Source organism: Neofelis nebulosa, chromosome 1, assembly GCF_028018385.1.
Source record: "Neofelis nebulosa isolate mNeoNeb1 chromosome 1, mNeoNeb1.pri, whole genome shotgun sequence".
NCBI lineage: Eukaryota > Metazoa > Chordata > Mammalia > Carnivora > Felidae > Neofelis > Neofelis nebulosa.
Window position 1 is genome coordinate 29,158,031 of NC_080782.1, and position 24,082 is coordinate 29,182,112.

Genomic DNA, 24,082 nt, shown 5'->3' on the forward strand with positions numbered 1-24,082 from the left:
AGAGGGAGAGAATCCTAAGCGGGCTCCACACAGTACAGCGCCCGACACAGAGCTCAATCTCATTGCCCTGGGATGATGACCTGAGCCAAGATCAAGAACAGGATGCTCAACTGACGGAGCCACGCAGATGCCCCAGTTTTGTAAACTTTTAAAATGAATAAACATATAATCAAAACTAAGTTTTGGACATGCAAAGTACAGTGTCTTCCTTTACTAGGCCATTTTCACGGTATAAACAAAACTATTGTCTTTTTTACTTTACGGAAAAAAACTTGAAAATCAGACGCATTATTAGTTCATAATAGTTCATATATAAAACAGTTTTATTTGAAAATATAATCCTTTATTTTACCTATGAGAAGGCAAAATATAAATGTTTTAATTTTTTTTTAATTTTTATTTATTTTTGAGAGACAGGAAGAGAGAGAGGGACAGCATGAGCAGGGTAGGGGCAGAGAGAGAGGCAGACACAGAATCAAAGCAGGCTCTAGGCTCCGAGCTGTCAGCAGAGAGCCTGACGCGGGGCTCAAAGTCGTGAACCGTGAGATCATGACCTAAGATGAGGTCGGACGCTTAACGGACTGAGCCACACAGGCGCACCTGCATTAAACAGAATTTAAATAAAAGCTTGAAATAAAAAACAATACCATTTATATTAGTCCTAGCGAACGCAGTTTCAGTAAAGGCTCAGGTCATGATCTCATGGTTCAGGGTCTGAGGTCTGCATCAGGCTCTGTGCTAACAGCTCAAAGCCTGGAGCCTGCGGATTCTGTGTCTCCCTCGCTCCCTGCCCCTCCCCAGCTCACGTTCTGTCTCAATCTCTCTCTCAGAAATAAAGAAAAATGTTTTAAAAAATTAAAACATTTATATTTTGTCTTCTCATAGGTAAAATAAGAGATTATATTTTCAAATAAAACTGTTAATATGAACTGCTAATACGTCCGATTTTCAAGTTTTTTTTCTATAAGGTAAAAAAGACAATAGGTTTGTTTATACTGTGAAAATGATGTAGTAAAGGAAGACACTATACAGAGACAGGGGAACAGGAGATCCGAAACGGGCTCTGAACTGACAGGCTGACGGCAGACAGCCCAATGCGGGGCTCTAACTCACGAACTGTAAGATCATGACCTGAGCACAGACGTTCAACTGACTGAGCCACTCAGGCACCCCTATAAACGTTTTAAAACATCCAATAGAGAATTTATTTCAAACAATATTTGTTTATTTAACTTCTTAATGAGTACATATACATTATCTGTAATAACTAATGGTATGGGAAGTTTTTTTTTTTTAACGTTTATTTATTTTTGAGAAGAGAGAGACAGAGCATGAGCGGGGAAGGAGAGAGAAAGAGGGAGAGACAGAATACAAAACAGGCTCCAGGCTCTGAGCTGTCAGCACAGAGCCTGCTGCGGGGCTCGAACTCACGGACCGCGAGATCATGACCTGAGCTGAAGTTGGCCGCTCAACAGACTGAGCCACCCAGGCGCCGCTAATGGTATTGGAAGTTTTAAATGAAAAGTGGTTGGATAAAACATTTTCATCAGAAAAGCGAAGTGATTTACGTCAATTTTTTTTTTTTTTAAATGGTATTTTTGGCTTGTCACAGAGCACTTAGGCAGTCAGCAGAAGAGGGCAGACACAGTACAGGATGAGGGTACCTGACGTGGAAGTAGGGGAGACAGGGTGCTAGAAGCCAAGTAGATCTGTCTTTACCTCCTTGTGAGTCACACCGTTGCCAAGAATCAAGCATCTTTCTAATCCTATAAAAAAACATACCCTGTGTCCTTTCCTGTCCAACCTCACATGTACGTACTGCCTAATTACAGTTGCTCCTCACCTGATGCTTTGTGCTGGCTAAGGTCTGAGGCATCTAGAAACCTGGCGATGATTGTGGGGAAAGCCTTAAGACTCATTTTTTTTTTCAAGTTTATTTATTTATTTTGAGAGCGAGTACGTCTGAGAGCCAGGGAGAAGCAGAGAGACAGGGAGAGACAGACTCCCAAGCAGGCTCCGCACTGTTCTGACCACGAGATCAGACCTGAACTGAAATCAAGAGTCAGTTGTTTAACTGACTGAGCTACCCAGGTGCCCCACCCTCAGATTCATTTATGTTACTGGATAAAAGATGGGCCTGGGGGGGTATTTTATGAGCTACACTGGCTGTCAGTGCTGAAGGCCAGAACTTAAGAGTTAACATTCTATCCTATTATCTTGTAATCTAAAAACTTGTAAAAGAATAACTCTACTTCTCTTTTCTTAAAAATCCCTTCAGAGGGAGAACCTGACTTGATCATTTAAGCAAAGCATTTAAGCTATCCCTCACTCTCCCAAAGCCACAATAAAACAAACAACCAAAACCTAACAACTGAATATTTAAAAAGGCTTTAAGGAGAAAGGATACCCAGATTGAATAAGAGTGAGAGGAAAAATAACTGAGGTTAAGTTTCTTACCTAAAGTAAGTAGCAATGCAGAGAATAACCACCAACATAGGATAATATATGTAGAATCCATCTGCAATAAAGGATAAAACTTTCATGGAACCCATAATCTAAAGAGGCAAAAAAAAAAAGTAAGTTAAATTAGTACAATTCTGTATTTTTCATTCCTTTCCACCATTAAAAAAAATTCACTCATCACCAGTCTTATTAACAAATTTGGACTTTTCAAAAAGTAGAAATAAAGCACTAAATGGACTGATTTTAAGTTCTCATCACAAAAAAAACTTGTAACGATGTGAGGTGATGCGTGTTAACTTTTTGTGGCAATCATTTCAAAATACCTACACGTATCGAATCATTCTACTGTACACTTTACACTACATACAATGTTATATGTCACTTATATCGAATTTGCTTATTTATTAAGGTTTTCACATAAAGAAAATTAATATTTTATAAATATTACTAAAAATTATCATGTACATGAAGATTATAAATATGAAAGCTAATATTATAGATCAGGTCTATTGATATTGCTCATCTGGTCAACCTATGTGAACCAAAAAACTTTTTTTTTTTTTTTTTTTTTTTACAATAAAAGAGAACAAAATCATTTTTACCCAGTCAGATACAACCTTTAAAATAAGTTCGATATTTTAAAATATCCTAATAACACTACAGAACATTTCTGCTGGCATTAAAAGAAATTCCACAATAATACATCTTGTAGAGACAACAAATCTAAAAAAACTGTTTCCTGACCATACTTACAGATGTATAAGCAGTTGGCTGAGTATTCTGGTGAGAGATGGATGAATCCATATGGGTCAAACCCAAGAAATTAAGACATAAAGGAGGAGTCAAACGGCAAAATAACCTGCAATAAGCATATATAAACAGAATAAGAAAAAATATAGCAGCAAAGTACATTTTATTATGTTGTTATTGTCATCTATTTGTATTACATGTATCTTGAATTCTTAATGCAAACTGCCCTTATTTGAGAGACATTCTGAATAGCCTATTAATCACATCTCCCTAAAACATCAGGGCAAAACTCCAGCCTCAGGCTGCCTGCTTTGGTTGTGTCTGCCACTGTTTCATCCTAAGATTTGTGCAGTACCTGAAGAATTTTCGTACGCACTTTATTCAAATCTACCATCTGTGCAATCCGTGTCCACATGACCAGGACAGCAATATCCTCGAGGGGAACTGTACTCAGCACATAAAGGAGCTGAAGTTGTATTGAAGTAGGTCGCTCTGACAAGTTCAGGTACAAAGAACTGTTAGAGCTCAGTTTTGTCCAGATAAAAAGAGAACCTCACAGAACTACAGAGTTGGAGAACAGATGGGGAGGAAAATGAAGGGAGGGTGTGAATATAAAGAGGAAATATGGGGAGTTATTTTGTGATGATGGAACAGTTCTGTATCTTGATTGTGGTGGTGGTTATGTGAATCTACACACATACACACACACACGCACATGAATGAAGGATAAAAAGTGGTAAGAACTAAATAAGGTCTGTAACCTGATTCAGAGTAATATATCAATGTACAATTCCTGGTTTGGATATTGTACAATAGCTATATAAAATTTCTCCATTCGGGGAAGCTGGGTGAAGGTTAGTTAGTAGGACCCTTTGTACTGTATTTGCAACTTCCTGTGACTCTATAATTATTTGAGGGAAAAAAGCTTTAAAGAAAAAAGTCTTAAAGATGCTTCAGATATGGATTTCTCTGGGAACCTGCCTAAATGCAGCCTATTTTATAAATACCTAATATGACCAACTTACCAACAGGGACAAACAATAGCACAACCTAGCTATTACTAGCAATACTCTCTTAGCAAAGGATATTCCTGTTCATTTTAAGTCCTGCCCAATGCAGTTTGATGCCACTGAATCACCAAACACTCTAGGTCTGACTTAGCCTCTAAACTCTCAAATGGTCCTAGTATTTACCAACCTATTTATTGAATCTCTAACTTGTAAATCCAGGTTGTCTTTCTTTTCGTTCCTAACCTAGTAAACCTCTTGTATTATAACCTTAAACTTCAAGCAGGATTTAGCTAGCAGTCAGCAAACATCTAATGCTTAAACGTAATCAATGAGCTCACATAAATGCAGGTGTTAGTGGAATGCTCAGAAACAATAAGAAAGAAAAGGGACATCCATAGACTACATGCAGTGGGGTCACTCCCTTGTGTTTAAACACACTCCTACTTACATGCCACTGAAGAGAAGGCTGTAAGCATCAGTCTGGTGATGTGAAGCCAAGTAATAATAGTTAAAGACACGAATCCTGAACACAGTAGAATAAACACAGATACTCAGAAAGAAGATACTCAGGAAGCAAGCAATCTGAAAAACAAAAACAAACAAAATCAGTTTAAGACTAACAGACTTAAGACGAACGGACCTTGGCACTTTATACACTCTCACAAGCATTATCCTTTATCTCCAGCTAACATTTATTGACATTCTAAAAATTTTAGAACACAGTTCAGGTTTTAAACACCTGTAACTGGTTTAAACACAGTAACAGGGTTTTTTTTTAACCACCTAAGAAAATGAATTTATGAAAAAAATCTACGTCTTAACCAGTTCAATATCCTGTCCATAAGTTTCAAATCCACCTCCTGAAGTGAGCCCGTTGGCTACCCTCCCGTGCCCTTGGCTACCCTTCCCGTGAAGACTGTACATTATGCAGCTTCACTGGCATCAACAGGATCAAAGTATTCTCATAAAAGAATTCTGCATAAAAGAATTTGCACCTTGTCATCCCTCCTCAAACACAGTTTTTAGTTTTTATGGTCTGATAAATGGATGAAGCTCATTTTTGAAAGTCTGAATAACACTATGGGCAACTTCACTGCTTTCATTATTATTAGATTATATAAAGATAAAACACAGTTGATGACTAGACTATGAACTGACGTATGTTTATGACAGATGTAAAATAAACTGACCTCTATATAAATGTAATTGTATGTTTTCTCAGCCAGCTGTATGAAGACTGCGAAGAGGGATAAGACAGGTGTAGTGCTAAAGAATGTGCATTCTGACCACACAACAATCACAGAGAAGATGGACAAAACCACAGCAAGTATCCTATAAAACCACGGTCTCAAAAGACATTCCCAGTACCATTCTGAAAGACAAAAGAAAAAAATGATTAGGAAAAATCATAAAAGAGCAAGATATTTATATTGTTTCAAAATATCTCCATACAGGATTCATAACTGCAAAGAAGAAAACAGTAATATCACAGTAGAGGAACCAGGCAGGTACCATGTTCACCAAATAATCACCAATAACAGGATAAACTGACATCATGTGCCTCCTGCTATGAAGCACTAAGAACACAATGTCATTGCTGCAGCATTCCCACCAAAAATGCAAAACCTGCATCCAACATGAGAAAATACCAGACTCAAATCCAGGGACACCTAATAAAAGACTGGCCTATAGTCTCCGAAAACACCAATGTCAGAAGACACAAACAGAGACTGAGAAATTATTCCAGATGAATGAAAACTAGGGAGACTGGACACCTGAATATACTGCATGATCTGGGATTTTTTTTTTTTACAAAGAATATTTTAGAACAATTCGCAAAATCTGAGTAAGGTGTACAGAAACAGCTCTGTATCAAAGTTCATTTCCTGATCTGGTCACTGTATTTGGTTAGTAAGAAAATGTCTTTATTTTTAGAAAACAGACACTGAAACATTTAGGAGCAAAGAGGCATCATGTCTGGAATTCAACTTTGAAAAGATTAAGGAAAAATACATATACAGAGAGAAAGATAAAGTAAATGAATCTAAGTATATACAAAAATTCTTTGTACTATTCTAACTTTTGGTTAAGTCTGACATTTTTTAACAACAACAACAAAAAAGATTGCTCACCGAATTGAAAAGGCTACGTTTTCACTTCATTCACTGAAGCGCTGAGCGAGCTCTGAGCTCAGACTCTAAATCTTGCAACCCTACTCTCAGCACAATTCCTGATGAATTCAATGTCCACACCAGTGATCCTTTTTTCAATATCCTAGGGTCTTTCACTTCCTTGACCTCCTTTCCTCCAGTGATCTCATCCTTCACTCCACCTCAACTACTCATTCTCAGTCATCCCTAAACCTCTAACTGCCCCTCCTTCCTTATAATCTCATTAAAGCATCCCTGTTTCCAAGCAATACCTTCACCTAATATCCAATTCCACTGACTGACTCTATCTGGACCAACCATCCATTCATCGTACCACCTTTATATTGCCACTTAATACCCTGGGATCCTGCTGCTTCCTTTATCAGCTCAGATTCCATAGTCTTTGAGGATAATTATGCTCCAGCATCCCAATTTCTTTTCTCTCTTGCTTCCCTGTACTTGCTAAGCAAGACCACACCCTGGTTAGGATCCAACTCCCTGGCCACTCTGAGCCTGCACCCATGGAGCTGTACCCTTCAGGAGTGAGGCACACAACTTTGCTGACTGGTCTCATTCCAAATTCCTAATCACCAACTTCAGGTGGATCCTGAGCACTGCCTGGCTGGCCTCCTATAATTCAGTCTTCTCCCATGCCTTCACTCCTAAGCAACTATTTTGCACCTTCTCTCTTCAGATCTTCTCTTCAGATCTCCAAAATCTCTTACCCTACGCTTTACTCTCAGCATTTCACCGAGAAACTGGCAGAAGGGAACCTCCCCAAGTTCCTGCCACTACCTCTTCTCACCTGCTTAGGTACACCCATGCCTTACCTCCTAATCTAAGGGCAATCTCTACATTGTTCACTATTTCCCATGTCATCTCTGCTACTCATGAACATCACCCCAGCCATGCTCTTCGCTCATTACATTTCCTCTAAGATACTGTTCCCAAATCACATGCTATAATTTATCTTGACCTTGCCATTCTCCTTCAGCTACTGCCTCTTTTCTCTACTCCATTTTATAAGGAAAACATTTTGAGAGTTTTGTATTCTCCTTGCCTCTAATTGCTCTCCTCCGGATTTCTTTTAAATTCAACTGGGCTTTTGTTTGTCTGTTTGTTTTTTACCTTTTTCTCTTTTCCACCCCCACCTCACTTCTCTGAAGTCAACCTATTGGGAAAGGTACTTTACACACACCTTTCCTCAAAACACCTCACTATCCTGCTTTTCTTCCTTCCTCACTGGGTTCCTCCCTTAACCTGATGTCTACATTCTGATATCTTCTTTATACCTTTCTGTGTACATAGTCTACTTTCTCACTCCGTAAGGCCAGGAATTTTTGTCATTACACTTATTGATATATACCCAACACCCAACAACATACAGCATATATGTCTCAAGTATTTGTTGAATGAATGAAAACAAGTATTTCTTTCATTTAATTAGAAAAGATCTTTGTTGAAGTAGTTTTCTAACATATGTTATGGCCATTATGTCTTCATACTCAAGACCAAACACGGCAAAAAGAATCAAATGAACATAATTGTTCATGTAAACAAATAAGCTAAATGGAAGCTTTAATACTGTGACACTTGGCATACTTTCATTAAGTTCTTCAAACTAAATTTGATAACATTGAGAGAGTATCATAAATAATCATTAAAGAGAATGAAATAATTCTGACTACTTATGTAGATTTTATAAATAGACTAACAGATGTAAATAATCAAAGAGGACTTCTTAGGGGAATATTTTAGTAGTATGTCAAGACTAAAGAAGAGACCCAAGCTTGTGATATAAAACTGCTTAAAGTTCTAATTATTTTAAGTATATATTATGAATATATAATATACTTGATGTATTGCATATATTTTTGCATAGCATTTTGGTTATCTGTGAAGTAACAGTGGAAACTGACAGATTATATGTTGTATGACAAGTAAAACAGTTTTGGAGGGGGAAGTTTATCAGACACATAATATTACCACATGGTATATGTCAAATAATACAAATACAATTCAACTCTGCACTGGGGAAAATATATACTTTCTTTCTCTAGAAAAATTATCATCATTAAATTCTGAAATTTATGTAAAATTACATACCAACTGTAGGATTATAAAAATATTGGAGAAATTTATTTTCTGGCTCTGGTGACTGAAAGGTGTGAACAAACTGATGAGTAGCACTAGTTTCATTTTTTGCTACATCTTCGAGATAAAATGCTTGTTCCAAAAGAATCTGCCATTGTACTTGAGTTCGACGGTGTCTCTGAACTGAATAAATCACCTAAAAAAGAGAATTTGGGTATATCTGTCAATGTTCTGATCCATTTCTATACATCCCTCCAGAGAGCATGTTTTGATTGTCATAATAATGGGGAAGTGTTAATGGCACGTGGCATTTAGTGATTGGGGCCAAGAATGTTAATAGTCTAGGACATATTCAATAATTAGGCTCAGTGAGTAATTTTCCCTCCCCAAATGCCAACAGTACCCCTGTTGAGAAACACAAAGTTAAAACACCTCAAAGAATGATACAAGGATCAAAGAAAGCTTCAAATACACATTCACTCGAAAATCGCTTTTTGTGGGCAGCAATTATAAATCTAATTAAAATCATCAGTAAGTAAAAAAGCTATTATTAATAAAGTCACCTGTTTATGTAGTTTTACCAGACTTTTTTCACTTGGGTAGGTATTATGCTTTTCATCAAAATCTTCATAATCATCCATGTTCCTGCCCATTTTTTCCTGATACTCTGTAGGGCACTAAAAGGGAAAAGTAGATATTTTTAAATCTCATGTGCAAAAAAGTAAAATTATATTTTTATTTAAAAATTTGCCACTCTTGGGCATATCTAATTTTCTCAAAAACATCTTCTTCCTTTACTGGCATCTCTAGATATTTGGATTGTTAGTGGCTGACATTTCCTTGAAAATGTTCTAGAAGATGTATTAAGTGTCTCCTTACCTCGAGAGCTTACCTACATGAAGCAACTAGTATTTGAGAGGATTAGGCTATGCAGGCAACCTGACAGAACTGTCAATTATTTTCCTAGCTAAAAACAAAAAAGAATTGCAACAAACCCAAGACGTTGAATTTTTAAAAGGCGTTGTAGAGAAAAACAAACACGGAATTTGGAGCCATCTGCCCTATTATTTATTTATTACCTATCTGAATTTGGGCAAGTTACTTAACCTCCCTGAATAGGTCTCAAAAGGTAGCAATATAAAGAGAAAAGGTTAGAGAACTGATTCTCATTACCATCAACTTAGCCAAAGGGAACACTAGCTAATAATCAGTATAATAGATTTAAAATATAGAAAAAGAAATAGTTCAGTGGTTCTATGGTTGCAAAGACAACAACTGAGAAGTCCATTTTTAGAATAATCATTTTGGAAGTATATGAATACCCTAATTCAATACCAATGCATCAAAACCTTAATTTTATAGCTTCTTGTTAAATATCTGTGTTAAATATCTCATAGGGTCATTCATTTTACAATTTATTTCATATATCATGAAATGACATGGTAGAAGCAATTGAAAGAGATTATTAAGGCTCTAGTTTATTATGGGAGGTGCACCTTTAGTGACCACATTCAATGACACTTAGAAACTGTGAAGGTCCATCTCCATCACCGTGTCAGCAATCATTATCTATTACTTAACTTCTACATCCACATTTCAATGACAAATACTGCCAATAATTAAATGTCACACTTGTATTAACAAAAGAACAAATTCTAAGTATGGATTACTACTGATTTATGGTTAACATTTCCATGAAAATGGAAAGGAGATGGGAAGACCACAGTCACAGGCTGTTCTCACACTTTTCTGATGCTTTTATTATAATGTTACAGTCTATAAATTTATATTTCAAAAGAAAAAAGATGAGAATATGACAAATTACCTTTTTAAGTATCGTGTCAACGCATTTTCTCAATGGGTGGTTATACTTGATGCTTTCATTCACTTTACGAACCTCCTATAAAAAAAGTAAGAAGAATAAAAATATTTCCATTTCTATACATCATACATTTCAAATGAGACTGCCCTAGGTACTGTATGTGTTCTCATAAGTTTAATTTCAACCCAAGTTACTTAGCATATACATGAAGTTCTGTTCACCAAATAGAAGTTCTTAAGAACACAAGTAAAAATACAAAGTTATAGAATAGCAATATCTATACCCTCATGATTTTTACTATTTTTTAAGATTTACTCTCTTATCACCTGCCTCTTGGTACACAAAGGTGAATGAGCATTATAAAAAGGTCATGAAAGATCAGACAAATTTTGCAATGCTGTGTTCTTCCACCTTGCTCAGCAAGCTCAGTTATCTCATTATCTAAAGTACAGTGAAGAAACCAGAGGAAGAAGCAACAGGCAACAAGCGTCACAAAGCACCAGCTCCTTTCCAATGAGAGAGTTCCCTACAGCAGTCACAACTACTGACTCATTCCACATTCGTTACAAAGAGCACACTCTATGCCAGCACTGTGTTAAGCATAAGGTCACCACGATCCATGCTGAAGGGTGTGGTAGGGAGACATGATGTTACAGGTCTTTAAAGATGACAGGCTGGTGATGAGCTAATTTAATACCCAATTTAGTGAGTATGAAAGCATAAAGGGGTTAGGAAGGGTAATCTTTACAACCAGCAGATCTCAAAGAAGAACAATAATTTCTATACTAATGAAACTTTTAAAAAGTTGGAACCACTGCTCTAGGCAGAAGAAATGGCAGGTTCAAAAGCTGGGAGGCAAGAGAACTGACCAGGACAATAAAAAGGATATTCTGATTGGAGAGTAGAGAATGGCCCCAAGGAATACAAAACTAGAGGCAAGGAAACCACCTGGCATACAAAGTTAAGAAAATATATTTATATCTTATATGACAAAAAAAATCATTTTCCCTAATATATATGTGCTATCACAAATCAAGAGAAAATTGGGAAGACACAAAAGCAATACAATTGGCCAATATACGTCTGGAAAGATAGTCAAGCTCACTAAAAACAATTACAAATTTTAAAAATGAGAACAGTTTTTGGAAAGTAACTTAGCAATAACCATCAAAACTTATAATATGCAGACTTTAGGAATAACCTGTACCAACAGACATTGCTCCTGTCAGCAGCTCAGCTTATTGAGGAAAACAGGTATTATTCAAATAGAAATGGTATGGAAACTGCTGTGTAATCTAGTGTGAGAGGCTTTCTGATAAACTGATTGTTCAAGCTGAGATAAAAGCTTGAGTAGGAGTAAGGTCAGCAAACCAAAGGAAGGGGCGAGAATACTCCAAACAGCGGAACAGCCAGTACAAAGGCCTCCACGCAGAAGTGCGTAAGGAGTTTCAAGGAACTGAAAGTAGTACATGTGATCGCAGGGAAAAGGACAGTCAGCGGCTGCCTGAGCAGCACTTGATCGGGCTAAAGAAAAGCAAAGCACTCCAGAAGGCCTTTATAACGGTTTGTTTGAGGTCAACAAGTGACCTAAATATAGCAGGGACAAGAGAAGACTTGGGTTTTTTTAAAAGATGCTTGAATCATCATTACATTACAATTTTCTATTCCTAAACTGCCTTAAAGATTTGTTGACTTGTTAGCACAACTTTGAATATGAACCATACTGATTATATGTTATATGTAAAATATTGTATTCTTCCTTTAAATTCTTCAGCCATGTGACACAAAAATATGTACTGAAACAAGTTAACTACTGATATTTGCTATATCTGTTATAAATCTAAGGCTCCTTCAAAAGTTTGTAACTTTTGGGGCACCAGGGTGGCTCAGTTAAGCATCCAACTCTGGCTTAGGTCATGATCTCACGGTTTTGAGATCGAGCCCTGTGTGAGATTCTTTCTCTCCCTCTCCCTCTGCCCCTCCCTTGCTTGCACGTGTGTGCTCTCTCTCAAAAAAATAAAATAAAATAAAATAAAATAAAATAAAATAAAATAAAATAAAATAAAATAAAATAAAATAAAATAAAAATAAAATAACAAAGATGGCACCAATGCCAGTCCTAGTTTTCCACATCCTATGCCTCAGTAGAGAGTTCCTACTTAACAAACAACAACAACAAAATCTATCTTTCTTCAGTCACTGACAATTCCTCCTAGCAAAATCCAGATCTTGCATAATTAACTGGATTTATATTTCTTGAAGGAATACTGAATAACTGGTAAAATCCATATTCCTCAAATCTGAAACAACTGAATTAGTACCAACTTTACAGGGTAACAGTATCAAATTTAAATTATCTTTTAAAAATTATAGGGGCGCCTGGGTGGCTCAGTCGGTTAAGCGTCCGACTTCAGCCAGGTCACGATCTCACGGCCTGTGAGTTCGAGCCCCGCGTCAGGCCCTGGGCTGATGGCTCGGAGCCTGGAGCCTGTTTCCGATTCTGTGTCTCCCTCTCTCTCTGCCCCTCCCCCGTTCATGCTCTGTCTCTCTCTGTCCCAAAAAATAAATAAAAAGCGTTGGAAAAAAAAAAAATTTTTTTTAAATTATTTTCTTACCAAATACAAATTTTCAAGTTTTTTTCCAAAAATCTGAATTTTCAAATATAAACTTCCAAATATATCATAAATAAATATAAAAATTATCAAACATACATTATCTTCTTTTGAAACATGTAATAATAGCCAGCAGATGCCTGAGGAAATGTAATAGAATACTATCTGTGAATTTACTCCTACATTTTCAAACAATATATTCTACTACAGTTCTTACTTTTTGCAGGGAGTAAGTGCCAAAAAGCCAGTATTAGATTTTTCAATCACAACACTTTTAAGAGTAAAAGAAGGGCTCTGTAAGGTTACCCCAAGATGACAAGCATACCCTGCACTGTTGAATAATTGTTGCTGAATCTGTGGGTTAGAAGGTAGAGATGACACCTCATGAAGCTGGAACGGCCAACAGGAAGCCATCCTACCGGATGGGACTGAAGGATAGCACATCACCAAATTTTCTGTGTGAAACCCATTAACGTGCTAACAACAACAGCAACAAACCAATAGTGACTGTTAGTTTAAACTTGCTTATTACCTCCATGACATCTTCCAAAGTCTCTTCTGCATCTGCTTTTTCTGTCATCAGTTTGGCTGCCTTAAAATATGTCTTCATAAGTAGATAACCTCTTTTTGCTCCATTCCAGTACGACCGAGGAATTTCTACCAAACCATATCCCAATAACAACACGAGGAGAAACAGGCCCCATGTATTTGCTGCAGCTATTCCAATTGTCTGAAGCTGGTTCCTGAGAAAGAGAAAACAGAAGCAGATAGCTGTGAGAAAGAAATTTTTCCAACAATTTTATATATATATTTTTTCCAAAAATGTAAAATAAAACTAGTGTTAAATGGTTTTTCAGGAAATAGCCCTACAAGATGGCTAGGATCTTACATGAAAAAAAGTATACCTTCCAATCCTCAGCTACTTTTTTAGCAACAGCAGATAATCTGTGCGTTTTAAAAGGAAGTTAGAGCTTAACTGCAGAAATAGACTTTAACACAGGAAACACTGCTTCTATCATAGTTAAAATTAGAATCTAGGATAGTTCATGGTGAAAACTATATATATTTTTTCCCAAAGAAAAGATATTTTTCATTAGGTGCTTTCTTACTCAGTATTAACCAAGAGAAGCCTGAAAAAAATTTTAAAGTCTAAAAAATTTTATGTTGAGCCACACCTACACAAATCTCAGGAATGCAACAGTGAGAATTATCATTACTACTCTATTCCTAAATTTTTGAGATCTCTTCACATTATATAGATCACAAGTATAATACAGATTTCAATTTTATTATAATGTCTGAATCTAACATCAAAGAGAAATATGCTCTCAAGGTATAGTCAGAACAAAAGAAAAAATATTCAACAAGCTCCAAAGAAAAAGAAACCTAAGGGGCACCTGGGTGGCTCAATCAGTTAAGCATCTGATTTCGGCCCGGTCATGATCTCATGGTGCATGAGTTTGAGCCCCACATCAGGTCATGATCTCATGGTTCATGAGTTGGAGCCCCACATCGGGCTGTCTGCTGTTAGCACAGAGCCCACTTAGGATCCTGTCTCCCTCTCCCTCTCCCCTTCCCCTGCACGTGCACTCTTGCTCTCTCTCAAAAATAAACATTAAAAAACAAACTAGTTATTTTGTCATGTACAAAACTGTACACCTGAAACTAGTATTACACTGTATGTTAACTGGAATTAAAATAAAAACTGCAAAAAAATCATAAGCGTTAATACTTCTAACACATAGCTATTAGACAAATCATTAGTCCTTCATCTAATAGCTACATTTAATAGTTGTTCCATTTTTTTCTTCTTAGAAATATGCGTTATTCAGATTTCTTTTTGGGGAATCTATAAAACACATAACTCGGTATGTTTCTCAGTGAAATGTCTGCTTACCTGCCCATATGAGAGAAAAGTAAATTTTTAAAAATGCAAACATACATTAAAATAATATTAAGAAAACAACTTTTCTTACCATTCTAAGTGCAAATGTGGGTTTACAGCTACATATATTAAAAATGCTCCAAAAATCAGCAAATACGTGCCATAATAGATTGCATTCTCAATCAGTGCAGTTTTGATCTTCCCAGTGATGGAAAACCCTCCTGATCTTGCATAGGACTGCATAAAAGGTAACAGAATCCTAGACGGTTGGAAAAACATGATTACAGAAACAATTGACATGCCTATTTATTCTCAAAATACCAGAATGATGTGAATCTCAATTTTAATGTGTAGTTCTTTTCATAAATATGATTTTGAGTATTAATACTGAACAAACTATAACAGATAACTGAATATTTTTGTAATATTAGATTTTGGGGAGACCAAAGTACATTTCTGGGAGCAAAAGAGACCACAACGACCAACGGCGAGTACAACAGTGTCACGAGTGACTTTAACGCCTTTATGAAGACTTTGGACTACATTCAGACAATGAGGAATCTTTTTCTTTAACAGAAAGGAGATGTGATCAAATTTAAGTTTTCTCAAGACTGGTAAGTCTTCAGCAGGAAGAATGGACTGAAAGGAAACAAAACTGGGACTATGTGGGAGAGGGTAAGGGGTGGTGATATGGTAAGAAGCAGGAAGGGAGAAGTCTGGTTGTGAATACACTGATCAGAGGTACTTAGGACACATCCCAAAGAAGCTGCACTGGAAGTAGTTGGCTATCCAGCTTCAGAATTCGGGAGAGAGGATTAGAAATACAGATCGAGGAGTCATCACCGTTATCAGTGGTTCTGAAATAACACCAGTAGATGAGATTTGGAAGGGTGAATATGTAGAATGAGAAGGAAAGAACTAAGGCTGGCCCTGGGAAAGATCATCTTTTAAAGGAGAGGTAGAGAACTAACAGGAGGAGCCAGTAAAGGAGAACGAGACAGAACAGTAGATATGGAAGAAAACCAAGGAGCACGTGGAGGAAAAAACAGAAGAAGAAAGCGTTTCAAAGTGGAGAGAGAAAACAATAATCAAATGCTGCCAAGAAGTCTAGTAAATTAGGAACCTGTCTGTGTGAGTGGAGAAGTGGAGCTAGAAAATAGAGTTCAATGCGGGGAGGAAAGAGTAAGCAATGAGGAAATGAAGACAGTAAAAGTAAATGTAGACAATCCATTTAAGAAATTTGGCTGGGTAGGATAAATTGCAGTATATTCATATAATGGAAGATTTTACATAAATGACAAAGCAGAGAATACTGACACGTACAATAAGACGCAGATGAATTTTCCAAATATGCGAGCAAAAAAAGAGGTGCAGAAAAATACATACCATATTAATTCCATGTTTATAAAGTTCAAAAACAGGTAAAATTAATCTATAGTGATGGAAGTCAGAATCATGGCTACCTTTGGGGAGGGTAGGACTGGGAGAGGGACATGAGGGAAGCTTCTAGACTTAGCATGAACATTGTTAATATTCTATAATATCATCTGAGTGCTGGTTATATGGGTGTACTCACTTTGAAAAAAAGTCAAACTGAACACAATTTGTGCACTTTTCTGTACTAATTTATACTTCAATAAAAAAGTCTCCCCCACCCCGAGGGGCACCTGGGTGGCTCAGTCAGTTAAGCATCCCACTTCAGCTCAGGTCATGATGTCTCGGTTCGTAAGTTCAAGCCTCAAGTCAGGCTTTCTGCTGTCAAGGCATAGCCTGCTTTGGATCCTCTGTCTCCCTCTCTCTTGGTCCCTCCCCCACTTGCTCTCTCTCTCTCTCTCTCTCAAAAAAAAAAAAAGTCTCCCTCTCAAAATTAAGCCGTGATGAATAGATCAATGAGGTTAGAAGCTAGGAAGTTGGAAAAGGTTGCATTTGAGAGATCTGGCTTTTTTTTCTTTTCTTTTTTTTAAAAGGATGAGAGAATTGTATATGCTTTGTTGAAACCGGAAGCTGAAAGTATAGGTAGCAAGAGCTGAAGGAGATGGGTCCATACTTCAGGAAGAGGGATTTCACTTTGTAATCACTTTGAGAGTGACTCTTCCATTCTTTGAGTGGAAGGGAAAAGGACAGGTAGGGAGTTGTGCTGGTGGGAAGCTGAAAGAGTACCATGTGAGGACTTCTATTTTCACTGTGAAGTAGAAAGTAAAGTACTCTGAAAGGAGAAAAGGTGACTGATTCTAGGATGTAAAAGAGAGAGAAAGAGCCACAAAGGGAATAGTAGAGGTTTGAGGTCTGTAGTGATTAGAAGGATTTACTGTGGAGAACAAAGAGCGAGCAGACTAGAGACGCATAGAAGTCTGGCAATGCTGGGAGCCTGGATGAGTCGGATGAACACGAATTTACAGGTGCACTACCTGACTGTGCCGTGTGATTTCTCTCTTGCAATATTCACTAGCTTCAGTTTTAGAGCTTAGTTGCCTGCAGAATATCTAAAATGCTCAGTAGGCAGTGAATAATGTGAATTTGGAACCCAGCAGAAAGATAAAGCTACCGTGGGTAGAAAGAAACATTTGGAATGCATCCGATTATGCTTACAATTAAAGCTATACAGAGAGGCTCAGGTAACAAGATGACCAAAGATGGGACCCTAGGGAATGCCAACATTCAGGAAATGGGCCACAGAAATAGAACCCATGAAGGAAATTCAGCAGGTTGGGCTAAGCAGATAGAAAGAAAACCAGGAGACAATGATGACCTTAGCAAGAACAGTTTCATTTAAAACTGGGACTGGAGGAAGACTGAATGGAAGAAGGTCAAGAGAGAAGGCAGTAACTGGAAGGGAATGGTGACAAGGAAAATTTTTGGTTTCTGTATTCTATTTCTTGTTTGTTGGGGGTTTTTTGTTTCATTTCTTCTAAGATAAGATGGAAGAGAAGTGAATGAGCAGAAAAGGAGAATACACAGATTTAAGAAAAAAAAAAAATTAACACTTGAATAAACCCTAAAAATGAAGGTTCACAGAGAAAGTATAATCTTTTTCTTTTTACTTCAGCCAAAATTTAAAAACTTTTTATCCTTCACTATCACTTACCATGTTAAAAATTGTGATGTCCAATATACTACCCTCCAGAAAATTGGCATGATTCCATCAGGAATGTAACTCCATGGCTTGAAACATGGATGTTGGCTGTTTAACAACAATTTATAGCCAATCAATAAATGATGACTACTTAAATAAGTTATATAATTAACTTGTGCATGGCAAAGTTCATTTACATTCAGATATTAAATTACCGACTCTAGCTTCCAAAATTTCACAGAAAACTTAAAACTCAAAGCAGACCGTCAAACTAAAATAAAAAGAAACAAAGGGAACAAAACAGTTTGTTCTAGAGAGGAATGCCACTTAAATTTTCAACTTTCAGTGTATTTTTAGTCCTTGAGTAAAAGAGGGCATAATGTTCACTTAATAGACTGATAATGTGAGTCTTTAAAAGTGAATGAATATGTCATGAAACTAAACCTCTGATTTGACTGCCTTTAAAACTGGTAACTGTCTTTAAAATACACACTCCATTTTGTGGGATTGGTTATTTTCTGGGGAGAGGGAACAGGGAGGTGAAAGAAATTAGGTGATTAACTCCTGGTAACTGGAGCCCTAACTGATTAGTCACTGTGGCACAGATCCCATGGACAGAGATGCCAGTATCTGTATATAATTCTGTTTGAGTTTTTTGAACATATGTGTATCTTCCATTAATAGTCTTCCCTGACTATAAGGATACTGTTTAGTCTAGGAGCTTCCAATGATTCACAACTGCTGCTGATCCATATTCAATTTTTAATGTGCTTTAAAGGGAGTAACAGTTACATTTTAAATTTACCCTTATTCAGGTTAGATTAAAAAAATAATAAAAGCTGCATAAAGAAGCATGCAAACACTACTTAGAGCATTGGTAAAAGCTACAGTCAACATTTATTAAAGCTATTTACTTGGAAGTTTGACATGGATTTAACGTAACCTTTCGATAATTTGAACTTTATTCATTCTCGGTCTAAAACTATGATGGTTTCAAAGGATGCACAATATGAAAAGAACATCCTACATACAGAATAATTCCCTTATACAAACTTGTAAATCAGGCAAAAGAGAAAATGAAGTTTTTTTTAGACTAGAGAGAGGCTGAGAAGAAAAAAAAAAAGCCATTGGAAGTCACATTCTTAGTAAGAGGTAGAACCAGGGCTAAAAAAATCAGGTCTTCTCCAAGTTTCTTTTTAGCATCTACTGAAAGGCCTCGTGCACCAATAAATATGTAAAATTTATTTAAGCTTTACATTTAAATAGAATACAATGTAATTAAAAGTCTACTAGCAAAGGATGGGAGAGGCGTGGGGGATGAGTAGAAAAAGAAGATAAACTTTATAAATTTAAATCCCGAATGGTAAGAATAGACAATATTAAAGTAATTTTTCCTCTACACTATTTAAAAAAAGAAAAAGAAAAAAAAAAGGAAGAAAATACCTTGGAACTGGGGTAGCAGTTGCGTGGAATCCTGTAATGTTGCTGTTCTCGGTAGGGCTTGAGTTTGCGGCTGCATGCTTACACCGGTTGTATATTGTCTAAATCAACGAACACATGGTTTAAAAATGAAAATCAGAAGGTTACAGAGTTAAGGGATACTGGGGGGTATCAACCTATCCACCAGTGACCTTCCTGGTTATGTTTTTTAATGATTACATTCACAAAGTAAGATTTAAATACAAAAAGTTAAGCATGACCTTATATAATTTAGCTGTTTTAAGAACATATCTCAAACACGCTGTATGGGAAGATGGCGGCGTAGGAGGACGCTGGGCTCACCGCGCGTCCTGCTGATCACTTAGATTCCACCTACACCTGCCTAAAGAACCCAGAAAACCGCGAGAGGATTAGCAGAACGGAGTCTCCGGAGCCAAGCGCAGACGAGAGGCCCACGGAAGAGGGTAGGAAGGGCGGCGAGGCGGTGCGCGCTCCACGGACTGGCGGGAGGGAGCCGGGGCGGAGGGGCGGCTCGCCGGCCAAGCAGAGCCCCCGAGTCGGGCTGGCAAAAGCGGAGGGGCCGGATGGACTGTGTTCCGACAGCAAGCGCGACTTAGCGTCTGGGAGGTCAGAAGTTAACAGCTCTGCTCAGAAAGCGGGAAGGCTGCAGGACAAAGGGAGGGAGAGCTGCTGAGCCCCCCAATGGCAGAGCTCAGCTTGGCGGGGAACAAAGGCGCTCGCCAGCGCCATCCCCCCCGCCCATCCCCCAGCCAAAATCCCAAAGAGAACCAGTTCCTGCCAGGGAACTTGCTCGCTCCGCGCAAACACCCAACTCTGTGCTTCTGCGGAGCCAAACCTCCGGCAGCGGATCTGACTCCTTCCCGCTGCCACAGGGCCCCTCCTGAAGTGGATCACCTAAGGAGAAGCGAGCTAAGCCTGCCCCTCCTGCCCCCGTGCACCTTGCCTACCCACCCCAGCTAATACGCCAGATCCCCAGCACCACAAGCCTGGCAGTGTGCAAGTAGACCAGACGGGCCACACCACCCCACAGTGAATTCCGCCTCTAGGAGAGGGGAAGAGAAGGCACACACCAGTCTGACTGTGGCCCCAGTGGTGGGCTGGGGGCAGACATCAGGTCGGACTGCGGCCCCGCCCACCAACTCCAGTTATACACCACAGCACAGGGGAAGTGCCCTGCGGGTCCTCACCACTCCAGGGACTATCCAAAATGACCAAACGGAAGAATTCCCCTCAGAAGAATCTCCAGGAAATAACAACAGCTAATGAACTGATCAAAAAGGATTTAAATAATATAACAGAAAGTGAATTTAGAATAATAGTCATAAAATTAATCGCTGGGCTTGAAAACAGTATACAGGACAGCAGAGAATCTCTTGCCACAGAGATCAAGGGACTAAGGAACAGTCACGAGGAGCTGAAAAACGCTTTAAACGAAATGCAAAACAAAATGGAAACCACGACAGCTCGGATTGAAGAGGCAGAGGAGAGAATAGGTGAACTAGAAGATAAAGTTATGGAGAAAGAGGAAGCTGAGAGAAAGAGAGATAAAAAAATCCAGGAGTATGAGGGGAAAATTAGAGAACTAAGTGATACACTAAAAAGAAATAATATACGCATAATTGGTATCCCAGAGGAGGAAGAGAGAGGGAAAGGTGCTGAAGGGGTACTTGAAGAAATTATAGCTGAGAACTTCCCTGAACTGGGGAAGGAAAAAGGCATTGAAATCCAAGAGGCACAGAGAACTCCCTTCAGACGTAACTTGAATCGATCTTCTGCACGACATATCATAGTGAAACTGGCAAAATACAAGGATAAAGAGAAAATTCTGAAAGCAGCAAGGGATAAACGTGCCCTCACATATAAAGGGAGACCTATAAGACTTGTGACTGATCTCTCCTTTGAAACTTGGCAGGCCAGAAAGGCTTGGCACGATATCTTCAGTGTGCTGAACAGAAAAAATATGCAGCCGAGAATCCTTTATCCAGCAAGTCTGTCATTTAGAATAGAAGGAGAGATAAAGGTCTTCCCAAACAAACAAAAACTGAAGGAATTTGTCACCACCAAACCAGCCCTACAAGAGATCCTAAGGGGGATCCTGTGAGACAAAGTACCAGAGACATCACTACAAGCATAAAACATACAGACATCACAATGACTCTAAACCCGTATCTTTCTATAATAACACTGAATGTAAATGGATTAAATGCGCCAACCAAAAGACATACGGTATCAGAATGGATACAAAAACAAGACCCATCTATTTGCTGTCTACAAGAGACTCATTTTAGATCTGAGGACACCTTTAGATTGAGAGTGAGGGGATGGAGAACTATTTATCATGCTACTGGAAGCCAAAAGAAAGCTGGAGTAGCCATACTTATATCAGACAAACTAGACTTTAAATTAAAGGCTGTAACAAGAGATGAAGAAGGGCATTATATAATAATTACAGGGTCTATCCATCAGGAAGAGCTAACAATTATAAATGTCTATGCGCCGAATACCGGAGCCCCCAGATATATAAAACAATTACTCATAAACATAAGCAACCTTGTTGATAAGAATGTGGTCATTGCAGGGGACTTTAACACCCCACGTACAGAAATGGATAGATCATCTAGACACACAGTCAATAAAGAAACAAGGGCCCTGAATGATACATTGGATCAGATGGACTTGACAGATATATTTAGAACTCTGCATCCCAAAGCAACAGAATATACTTTCTTCTCGAGTGCACATGGAACATTCTCCAAGATAGATCATATACTGGGTCACAAAACAGCCCTTCATAAGTTTACAAGAATTGAAATTATACCATGCATACTTTCAGACCACAATGCTATGAAGCTTGAAATCAACCACAGGAAAAAGTCTGGAAAACCTCCAAAAGCATGGAGGTTAAAGAACACCCTACTAACGAATGAGTGGGTCAACCAGGCAGTTAGAGAAGAAATTTAAAAATATATGGAAACAAACGAAAATGAAAATACAACAATCCAAACGCTTTGGGACGCAGCGAAGGCAGTCCTGAGAGGAAAATACATTGCAATCCAGGCCTATCTCAAGAAACAAGAAAAATCCCAAATACAAAATCTAACAGCACACCTAAAGGAAATAGAAGCAGAACAGCAAAGGCAGCCTAAACCCAGCAGAAGAAGAGAAATAATAAAGATCAGAGCAGAAATAAACAATATAGACTCTAAAAAAACTGTAGAGCAGATCAACGAAACCAAGAGTTGGTTTTTTGAAAAAATAAACAAAATTGACAAACCTCTAGCCAGGCTTCTCAAAAAGAAAAGGGAGATGACCCAAATAGATAAAATCATGAATGAAAATGGAATTATTACAACCAATCCCTCAGAGATACAAACAATTATCAGGGAATACTATGAGAAATTATATGCCAACAAATTGGACAACCTGGAAGAAATGGACAAATTCCTAAACACCCACACTCTTCCAAAACTCAATCAGGAGGAAATAGAAAGCTTGAACAGACCCATAACCAGCGAAGAAATTGAATCGGTTATCAAAAATCTCCCAACAAATAAGAGTCCAGGACCAGATGGCTTCCCAGGGGAGTTCTACCAGACGTTTAAAGCAGAGATAATACCTATCCTTCTCAAGCTATTCCAAGAAATAGAAAGGGAAGGAAAACTTCCAGACTCATTCTATGAAGCCAGTATTACTTTGATTCCTAAACCAGACAGAGACCCAGTAAAAAAAGAGAACTACAGGCCAATATCCCTGATGAATATGGATGCAAAAATTCTCAGTAAGATACTAGCAAATCGAATTCAACAGCATATAAAAAGAATTATTCACCATGATCAAGTGGGATTCATTCCTGGGATGCAGGGCTGGTTCAACATTCGCAAATCGATCAACGTGATACATCACATTAACAAAAAAAAAGAGAAGAACCATATGATCCTGTCAATCGATGCAGAAAAGGCCTTTGACAAAATCCAGCACCCTTTCTTAATAAAAACCCTGGAGAAAGTCGGGATAGAAGGAACATACTTAAAGATCATAAAAGCCATTTATGAAAAGCCCACAGCTAACATCATCCTCAACGGGGAAAAACTGAGAGCTTTTTCCCTGAGATCAGGAACACGACAGGGATGCCCACTCTTACCACTGTTGTTTAACATCGTGCTGGAAGTTCTAGCATCAGCAATCAGACAACAAAAGGAAATCAAAGGCATCAAAATTGGCAAAGATGAAGTCAAGCTTTCGCTTTTTGCAGATGACATGATATTATACATGGAAAATCCGATAGACTCCACCAAAAGCCTGCTAGAACTGATACATGAATTCAGCAAAGTTGCAGGATACAAAATCAATTTACAGAAATCAGTTACATTCTTATACACTAACAATGAAGCAACAGAAAGACAAAGAAACTGATCCCATTCACAATTGCACCAAGAAGCATAAAATACCTAGGAATAAATCTAACCAAAGATGTAAAAGATCTGTATGCTGAAAACTATAGAAAGCTTATGCAGGTAATTGAAGAAGATATAAAGAAATGGAAAGACATTCCCTGCTCATGGATTGGAAGAATAAATATTGTCAAAATGTCAATACTACCCAAAGCTATCTACACATTCAATGCAATCCCAATCAAAATTGCACCAGCATTCTTCTCGAAACTAGAACAAGCAATCCTAAAATTCATATGGAACCACAAAAGGCCCCGAATAGCCAAAGTAATTTTGAAGAAGAAGACCAAAGCAGGAGGCATCACAATCCC

General features: G+C 38.0%; 1 protein-coding gene across 6 annotated transcripts in view; it reads right to left on the bottom strand.

The window, feature by feature from the left end:
* Window positions 1-24,082, bottom strand: part of LMBRD2 (LMBR1 domain containing 2) — a 54,342-nt gene that overhangs the window by 15,352 nt on the left and 14,908 nt on the right. For all 6 annotated transcript variants that reach the window (XR_009258151.1, XM_058717499.1, XM_058717490.1 and 3 more), the window contains exons 3-13: window positions 19,303-19,400; window positions 17,872-17,967; window positions 14,878-15,045; window positions 13,434-13,644; window positions 10,293-10,367; window positions 9,031-9,144; window positions 8,480-8,663; window positions 5,414-5,595; window positions 4,672-4,805; window positions 3,217-3,322; window positions 2,458-2,555 (exon numbers count right to left, since the gene is read on the bottom strand). Coding sequence is in view for 5 of the 6 variants with exons in the window: in XM_058717499.1 (XP_058573482.1) it covers window positions 2,458-2,555; window positions 3,217-3,322; window positions 4,672-4,805; window positions 5,414-5,595; window positions 8,480-8,663; window positions 9,031-9,144; window positions 10,293-10,367; window positions 13,434-13,644; window positions 14,878-15,045; window positions 17,872-17,967; window positions 19,303-19,400 (1,466 nt within the window). In the remaining variant the exon portion in view is untranslated. The remainder of the gene's footprint in view (window positions 1-2,457; window positions 2,556-3,216; window positions 3,323-4,671; window positions 4,806-5,413; window positions 5,596-8,479; window positions 8,664-9,030; window positions 9,145-10,292; window positions 10,368-13,433; window positions 13,645-14,877; window positions 15,046-17,871; window positions 17,968-19,302; window positions 19,401-24,082) is intronic.